The 9,767-nt window shown below is 40.3% G+C and overlaps 1 protein-coding gene across 1 annotated transcript; it reads right to left on the bottom strand.

Annotated features, from left to right (window-relative positions):
- Positions 1 to 171: 171 nt before the first annotated feature.
- LOC134751160 (gastrulation defective protein 1 homolog) lies at positions 172 to 9,498 on the bottom strand. The gene is made up of 6 exons (XM_063686528.1): positions 9,007 to 9,498; positions 7,940 to 8,170; positions 7,374 to 7,485; positions 5,332 to 5,527; positions 2,460 to 2,656; positions 172 to 1,130 (listed from the first exon to the last, which is right to left on the bottom strand). Exons 1-6 carry the CDS (start codon positions 9,283 to 9,285, stop codon positions 205 to 207), a joined length of 1,941 nt encoding a protein of 646 aa, XP_063542598.1. The 5' UTR covers positions 9,286 to 9,498; the 3' UTR covers positions 172 to 204.
- Positions 9,499 to 9,767: the final 269 nt, after the last annotated feature.

Genomic DNA, 9,767 nt, shown 5'->3' with positions numbered 1-9,767 from the left:
ACTCTGATAAATACAATGCCGCGCGACGCTATGCGGCGTAAACGCCATCGACAATAAGGTCCCTTTTCATAAAAAATGGCCCATTTTTGCCCAAGCTGAAACTTACACGCTTCGCCGACGCTCAGTCAATCACCGTAAGATAACAGTCAGTTGTAAATAAAACTAAAAAAATATTAATTTATGCACTTTATTTCTTTAATAAAATTACGATTTCGATTTCTTCGGATCTGAAGGTCCGTCCTCCTCTCCATTCTGAAAGATCGGTTTCGGCTGAGTTTTCTTATAAGCCGGAGCGACCCAGAACGGATTCTCCTCTGCATCCTTAGCGTACTTCAAAATGGCTTCCCTCGGGTCCTGGTCATCTTCTACACGTTTACTTAAACCCAGATTCCTGATCACAAATGAACTGAGAGTACTACCGGAGGCAGCCACTCTGCCTCCCTGCCCGGAGGTTATCGGTAAGTCGGGGCGATGAGATTTCACTGGATCTAATCGTTCTTTTTCCATCTTTTTCTTGCTAGTTCTTAACTTCTCTTGTCTGAACAGAGGTAAAGCGTGAGGAGTGATTATCTGTTGAGAGCTCACTACTTCTACGGAGTGTTTTTTTCTATGTGTTTTCACTATACATAGCTTCGCTCCTCTTAAGCTTCGCTTCTGATCATAATAACATTTGACAACACCGTTGCCACAACTGGCAAATATCTGGTTTAACTTCGCATGCCAAATACCTTTAATAACATGTGATTTTGACACTCCGATCTCAGTAACCTTTTCAAAAGTCTTAGTATTGTAAAATATAAGTCGACCGACTTCTTGGTTCCGTTGTAGAGACTCTCCGGTGAATACCATAGCATCGTCTGGACTGAAACAGCAATCAGTTTGTTCGTATCTTGAGAATAGGTTGCCAAAGACGTTTAGCGGTTTCTTGAAGTTCCTTAAATCCCATAGTTTTAAGGTTTCATCGTTACTTCTGCTAGCAAGATAGGAGCCTAAATAAGAGTAAGCTATACTCGAAATTTCAGTTTGTTTTTGATGCGCGTCTCTGAGCAAAACTGATGTGTTGACGAAGTTTTTTCTGTGGTCCCACATTTGTATGGAGCCATCGTAGCAGCCCGCGACGACCGTGTTACCTGTTGAAGTTTCTTTGAATATCATTTTTGAAAAATAACAAAAATCGTACCTTGTTCTCAATGAAAGAATACTATTACAAATAACTGAATATGTAACGAAATAATTATTTTGATTTGTGTTTTTTAAGTAGTCACATGATATATTTAAAAAAAACTTACTTTTTTCTTTAATATATGACATCTATTACAGTTTATAATTTATATGATTCTAAGTTTAAAGTATTATTTTTGTCGACTCATAGAAAAAGTATTGTATACGATAGTAAAATACAAGCTTTTCAATCTCGTACCTGACTTGGGCAACTCAGCAAGTTGCCTAAACACGGTACTCGACTGAAGAGCTCTCCATATAACGATTGTATAAAATACAAATAGTTTATTTTGGTTTAACGTTATGATACACTTTACATAAAAGGTTGGAGTCTCCCATTAAGTATAATATTATAAATAACCTATAGTATTTTATACAATCGTGATATAATAGAGAGCTTTTCAGTCGAGTACCGTGTTTAAGCAACGAAGCTTGCTGAGTTGCTTAAGTTAAGGTACGAGATTGAAAAGCTTGATTATATCACTATTGTATACAATACTTTTTCTACGAGACAAAAAAATAATACTTTCAACTAGTAGAATCATATAGGTAAACAAACCAAAACTATACAGCTAAGATATGCGAGCTGCCGCAGCCCGCGATACCTTCATACTCGTACGCGCCCCGGCCGCCGGGCCCGGCGCCCCCGGCGGGTTGGTCAACGACACCTCCTCGTAACTCATGAGGCCCTGGTACCTGCTCCGCGCTAAATTCAATTTTAAGACAGTTTTTTTCTCGATTTTGGCCACCGTAGCCTATGGAGACTAACAAGCAACGCTAAGCGGATTTCGTAGGGTATGAATGTTGCTATATGAAGGGTGTCACATGCGCGTTTCTGACTTATAAAGCAATTGTTTCTACTCCAACATAAAATAAAATGTTTTTGTTGGCCAACAAACACAAAGCAGATGCGACGCAGCGTGTTTAAGTAGGCTAATTTACATTGAATCGAGTCTCCTTAAACAAGAAATATTTTATCGAAATGTATGAAGTTCTATTTTCAAAATTTTTATACTTGACTAAACCGTATCGATAAAATGCTTATGCTTGAGTCGGAAGTGCCATTGACTATCCAACGTTGAAAAGAGTAGAGGTTGTAGTGTTGCATATGAAGTTGTAATACACAGATTATACTCGACGAGTAGAAAAATTATATTTTAGGTGAAAGTGTGTTCGTGTCTGTCTGTCTGTCTTTGTGTGTGTGTCTGTGTGTGTGATAAAATAGAATAGTGGATTACCGTCTCTAGAGAAGGCGCAGGCGGTGGGGTTAGTCTTGAGCCCGCCCTGCTGCCTCGGCTTGATGACGGCCTTGTGTTCCCGGGGCGCGGCGGCGCGCCACAGCCGCAGCGTGCCGTCCCGCGCGCACGTGAGGAACTCGTCGCGCGAGTGAGGGTGCCAGCAGCCGCTGTTCAGCGCTGCCGTGTGCCCTTTGGTCCTGAAAATGTTACGATTTTGTCAGCGGCACAGAATAAGTAATAGTAAGAATAAGAATAATTTTTATTGACAATAGAAAACAATTTTCAGACAGTGGATCCCAAACTAGGCTATGCCTGTGACTTGGGGTCCTAGAATGCAGTTCTTCTTTTCTTGATGGACTTGAGGGCGGTGTTGCCCGTAGCCAATGTCACGTAAAAGGGTAGGAACAAAATAAATGCTCTTAGAGCACGACACTGTTCGGTGGTTGTTGTAGTTGTCTCGTAAAACCGATAGCTGGATTTTACGAGAAGCACGTGGACTACCGGCCGTTGACTCCAAAATGGTGGTTAAAAAATAAATAAAAAATAAAAATGTTATTTATTTAGGTATCAACACGCTTTGAGATTAATTCTCCATTCACTGCACACTACCACATTAGATTATTGTATAATAAAGCTATCGATATTACACTTTAAACAATATTAATGAGCAAAAAACAAAGGAATTAATCACGAGGCTACTATCAAGATGGCGTTCGAACCGGAAGTCCTAGAATGCAGTTGACATTAAAGAATATTACACCTATTTTATTTAAATTTGAATAATTAAAACTACAAAACTATACTACTATAAAAAGAGAAGGAAAAGTTAATTTAAGAAGAGATTAATTAAAATAAGAGGAAGGAGGAGGATAGTGCTATTTTTTTAACATGCAGATACGTCTGCATGCTAAAAAAATATATTGCTTTAGTATGGGTTAGCACATTGTTACTGTGGTAAATTCTCGATACAACTTGAGACTCCGCTGCTATTAAAAGATGTAATCGTCTTTCGGTAGATGTCGCTTAGACATTTTTGACAACCGGTCTGGCCTAGTGGGTAGTGACCCTGCCTGTGAAGCCTCGGTTCGAATCCCGGTAAGGGCATTTATTTGTGTGATGAGCACAGATATTTGTTCCTGAGTCATGGATGTTTTCTATGTATTTAAGTATTTATATATTATATCCCCAAACCAAGAGGAGTGGTGAAACGCAAAATTATGAACGTTGGCTCTGAAGATGTTCCGGAAATAACAACAAGCGAAATCGAACATGCTCTCAGTAAAATGAAAAATGGCAAATCACCCGGCAGTGATAACATTATTATTGAGATGGTAAAGGATGGAGGAGATAGAGTGACTGAACTACTTAAAACGGCCTTCAACAAATGCTTGGAGGAACAAACTATACCAGAGATCTGGAACTGTGCCACAGTCATCTTACTTCATAAGAAAGGAAATAAAGCAGATTTAAACAACTATCGCCCCATCAGTCTGCTCTCACACCTGTATAAACTCTTTACCAAGATCATTACTCTACGCCTTACCAAAAAACTTGACTCATATCAGCCAATGGAGCAAGCCGGATTTAAAAGTGGTAGCAGCACATTGGATCATATATTGTCAATGAGAATCATTATAGAAAAGACGACTGAATATCAAATGCCTTTGTGGTTAGCATTTATAGATTATAAAAAAGCATTTGACAGTGTTGAAACATGGTCGGTCATAGAATCACTACAAAATGCACGCATAGATCACCGATATACTGCTCTAATCGAAAATATGTACAAAAGAGCCACCCTAAAAGTGAACCTACCCCCGCTGACCGAGCCAGTTCGGATTGAGAAGGGCGTACGACAAGGTGATACGCTTTCACCAAAACTGTTTACTCTGGTCCTAGAGGACATCTTAAAAAGCCTGAACTGGGAAAAGCGTGGATTGAGTATATGGGGTAGTCGCTTGAATAATTTACGGTTTGCTGATGATATTGTCTTGCTGGCAAGCGACCCCGCTGAACTTCAAAGCATGATCCAAGAACTCAGCGATGCTTCCATACGGTGTGGCCTGGAAATGAATCTAGACAAGACAAAAGTTATGACCAACACAGATGTCAAGGCGAATATCACAGTTAACCATACCGCCATCGAAACTGTCGATAAATACGTGTATTTGGGACAAGAGATAGTGACTGGAAAAAAGAACCAAACCAATGAGATCAACAGACGCGTACGACTAGCCTGGGCAGCCTATTCCAATCTCGAGTTTGCCTTCAAAATGAACCTTAAGGCCGAACAAAAAGCACGCATATTTGACCAATGTATCCTGCCTGTTCTCACTTATGGAGCTGAAACCTGGGTTTTCACCAAAGACATACTACGTAAATTGAGCGTTGCCCAGCGGGCGTTGGAGAGAAAATTGGTGGGGATCACATTGAGAGACCGTAAAACAAATGAATGGCTGAGACAACAGAGCAAAGTCAATGATGTTATAAAACGCGTAGCCAATTTGAAGTGGGAATGGGCTGGTCATATAGCACGGAAGACCGATTCGTGGAGCAAACGACTACTCGAGTGGCGACCATGGGGGGAAGAGCGTCCTCAAAGTAGACCCCAGATGCGCTGGGACGACGACATTAAGAAGACTGTGGGGAAACAGTGGCTCCAAGTCGCACAGAACCGCGACGAATGGCGCAAAATGAAGGAGGCCGACACCCAAAGGGTAGAAAAAAGCTAAAGAGAGAGAGAGAGAGAGATATTATATATATCGTTGTCTGAGTACCCGCAACACGAGCCTTCTTGAGCTTACTGTGAGACTTAGTCAATCTGTGTAATAATGTCCTATAATATTTATTTATTTATTTTTGAAAATCTTACCTAGCCATATCAGCAATATACTGGTCCCCCTTAACGCACTCAAGTATCTCAAATCCGTCTCGGTCTAGGACTTTAGCCTGAGCGGACCCGCTGACCACAAGTATAGAGTCTCCGGTGGCGGAGTACTGGAGCGCCCGGATTGGGTGTGACTCGCAGGGCTGCAGGGTGCGGAAGGATCGCATCGAGGAGTCCATACCTGTAAGAACATGGTAAGAGAACGGGTAAGTGGGGCATTTGGGTGAGTGTGGATGGCCTTTAAATTGGAGCCTGTTAACACATTGATTAGAGTTTATTGAGAGTTAATATTTGCTACTAGACACAAGCAGGCCTATGGAACTCTCCGCGCGAGCGCGGATTTATGCCTACCAATCTCGTCCCGCCGACGGTACGGTACAAAAGCCAGCTAGTTGGTTGCCACACGCGCACACGCACGCACGTCACCGCGCGCTATGCCAAAGAAATGTCTTCGTCACGAACAAATAACACAACTTAAAGTGTGGATGGATGCAGAAACAACAAAACAAATATAAAATATAGTTTTTTCCTCTTTCGACGGATGAGGAAAAGTAAGTAGACATTCTCAATATAGATACTTACACCTACTGTTATTATTTTTATGATAGTTACAAGCTACGTTGGTACAATTAAATTGTTTTTAAGATGTAGGTAATGTTTTTTAAGACACATTTATAGTTAGATATCTATCTAAGACACCTAAGTATTTGAAAGAAGCGTCGGCAACCCTAAAGTTGTGTCGCTCACCGAGGGTTCAGTACAAATTTAACTCTTTTTATTTTATTTTTTACAAATTTATAGTTTTCAGATTTTTTCCTGTACTTGTAGTGTAAGACGATATTACTTGCCAAATTTCATAGTTCTAGGTCAACGGGAAGTACCCTATTAATTTTGATCCCTAGTGTTTAAATATATATACGATTTTTACGGTATAAACGGCAGTCTTTTTTTTTTTTTTTTTTTTTAATCTGGTTTTTATGGAGGCTTTGGACACTCTAGGTGAACATGTCAGCCTCATGGGTGCTATCATAGTTCCCTACTCAAGGGAGAGGTCAATAAAGTGGTAAACACTGATTGCTTTGTCCGATATAGGTTCTGCCAACCAACAATTGATCTGTCCATTGTGCATGGAGCCCAGACTACCAAAAATTCTTTTTCTCAAGTCCGAATTCCGGACGCATTCCAACAACACGTGAGACAAGTCATCAGTCTTCTGACAGTTTGCACACAGTGGTGACGATTTAACACCCATCATGCACAGAAATTTGTTTGTAGGGATGTGTCCGGACCGGACTCGGAAAGCTGAGACTAACACTTTTCTAGAGAGGTAGGCAGAATCAAACCAGGGTATCCACAAGGGTCTATCTTGAATTGTTCTGTACCAGATTCCAACACCCCTTGATAAAGCTTGTTCTCCAAAATGGTATTCCCATTTCTGTAAACATCTTTTTTTAATTCTGGGAATTACTTCACTTGAATATGGTATAGAATCGAGTACAGAGCCATCCATTACAGCGGTTTTAGCAAGCTTATCTACTGCCTCATTTCCTACTAACCCTACGTGGGAAGGAATCCACTGTATTTTAACAACTCTATCTTTACAAATAAACTCATGAATCAACTGTAGAGCTTCATATGCAACAGGCATGCCTCTTTGTCCATAAACACAACGATTAAGGTGTTGAAGTGCACTCTTTGAGTCAGATAGTATTACAACTGGAGCGCTATTAGCTAGATTATTTGCATAACACAAGGCTTCTTTAATAGCTACAAGTTCAGCTCGCATAACGCACGCATCATCATGTTTTAACGTTTACTTAGAAGTTTGATTTTTTCACAGCTTCAAGGGACCATAGTTCTGAGCACATGGTCTTAATTTCAACTCGATATCTCCTTGACAGACGGACGGATGGACGGACAACAAAGTGATCTTATAAGGGTTCCGTTTTCTTGCTTTTTAAGTACGAAAACCTAAAAATAACAATTGAAATGAAGTGAAATGTATAAATAATATAATTAAGAAGTACCTGCAAAATCCCAGAAGGAGACTTCGTAGTCAACGGATCCTGTTGCCAAGCGGGCGCCAGACGGGTCTACAGCCAGAGCTACCACAGCTTTTGAGCCGTGCAGCATTTCTACCTGAAATACAAATAAATGGTTTAGTTTAGTTTATTCATTCATCATGTCAGCCGATAGACGTCCACTGCTGGACATAGGCCTCCCCCAAGGCTCGCCACTCCGACCGATCCTGTGCCGCTCGCAACCACCGAATTCCCGCGACCTACCAAGTTTATTCATTAACCATAACGTAATATGATCATTACATGGTAAGTCAACATTTCATACAATATTATACTTATAGAGAGAGCATTATGGATTTACACAAGGTAAATATGCTTAATAATAATTGAAATCTAAGATTTACAGTTTGCGTCAAATGTTTTAATGATAAATATTCAGTATGTAATGGTGTACACATAGTATATACAAGTAGTTTATAGACATGAAACCGAGTGTATTGACAGGGCAAGCTATGCTAGCGTCATCTGCTAAATATTTCGACCGGTCATCCCCATTTAATCATTGTACAAACCTCGTGACTATTAGGTATCCTCTTCTCCAAGCTCAGTTCCTCCTCGTCCTCCGAACTGCTGAGCTCATCGTAACTGTCTTCTCCGTCCTTCTTACTCTTCTCCACCGGTAGGCCGATCTCACTGGCAGGTGGTGGTAGTGGGCCGATGATGTCCTCTTCTTCGTCAGGGGGTGTATCTTCAGGCTCTGCTGCTGCTTTGGCTGCTTCCTCTTCTAGCTTTTTTTTGCTAACCTGGAAAAAGGATTTGATAAAACTATATAATAAGCAATATTTCTATTAGCGCTGGTGGTGGTGGCCTAGCGGTAAGAGCGTGTGACTTTCAATCCAGTGTGACATAAGCTCTGATGTGACTATACTTGAATGTCATCGGAGCCTCACTGAAGTGAGCAAAGAAGGCAACAAAGTAACAGTACAATGGATAAAGGGGCATAGTGGATGAAGAGGAAACGATGCAGCGGATGAACTGGCCAGGAAAGGTTCAGAAACATATGGACCTGAGCCAATCATGCCCCTACCAATATCCTACATACACAACCAGCTAGAACAACATCACAGACAACTGCACAACAAGTACTGGAATGAAATGAAGACATGCAGGCAAACCAAAGAAATTCTACCGGAACTGAACTGAACCACAAGCTTACCAAAATATTACTGAAAACACCAAGAAGCCAACTACGTAAAATAGTAGGATTAATAACAGGACATAACACACTAAACAAACACCTACATATTATGGGTAAAACGGACAGCCCCATGTGCAGAGCGTGCATGGCAGAAGAAGAAATAACAAAACATATTCTCCTAGACTGTAAACAGGCAGAAGTATATAGGAGCAAATACCTAGGGAATCCATGCACACTAAAGGAGGCAACTAGCAACCTGAAGACTTTGCTAGGCTTCATGGAGGAGCTGGGGTGGTTAGAGTAGCGCTAGCTCGTTTCACGCAAAATAGGCACATTGGATGTCGAGTTGCAGAAAATGCCCAGCAAAACTAACTAACTAAGCTCATCAGCTAAATAGCTGATCGCCTATAGTAAAGACAGAATAATAATAATATAACTAACCTCTTGTGCAGTCTTCCTAGCCTGTTCCAGCATCTCCTCCACATTGAAATTCTTAGCCTTCTTCCCGAAATTCTTTATCCCCATCACTTGTTGAACATGCTGACTCTCCAAATCATCCGTTATTTCGTCAATCTCCTTCTGCTCCTCTATCGGAGTGCGACCAAACGTTCCAAAACCTGATGTGGATGTGTCTGGGTTGTCTTCCTCACTTTTAGCATTTTCTGGTGCTTTAGCGATGTTGAAACTGATTTTGCCGAATGATATGGGCTTTTTACTCATGTTCGTATCGTAATTAAAGAGGTTTCTGAGAGATAGAGCGAGTGTTTGTTAGAGTAAACAGACAAGATGAGATACCTAGTGCACTAAAACGAATACTTATGATAGAATAATTTCATTGGCACGGATTTCAATTATATCTTTACAATATATTACTAGCAATAAAATTAATTAGATGGCTCACTGTTTTATTAACGATTCGTAAGAAATTGGAATCAATGAATCAATCAAATCAAATGAATATCAATTAATGCAACGCAGTTGTCAAAATTGACAGATGACATTTTTTTTTTTTTATCATTTATGGCCTGGATGCGAGACAGATATGACAGTATATATAATAGTGATAACCATGACGCATCGTTACTTGTTACCGGTTTTCGATATCGATTTGTAAGTAATGAATTTAAATTAAAACTCATTTTATTTAGCTTACATGTGAACGTATTTAGGTATTTCCATGGTATTTCTTTTTGACTTAAAAA

This window comes from Cydia strobilella, chromosome 21, assembly GCF_947568885.1.
Source record: "Cydia strobilella chromosome 21, ilCydStro3.1, whole genome shotgun sequence".
Taxonomy (NCBI): domain Eukaryota; kingdom Metazoa; phylum Arthropoda; class Insecta; order Lepidoptera; family Tortricidae; genus Cydia; species Cydia strobilella.
The sequence above is the reverse complement of the archived record's forward strand: the minus strand, read 5'-3'. Positions and strand labels throughout refer to the sequence as shown.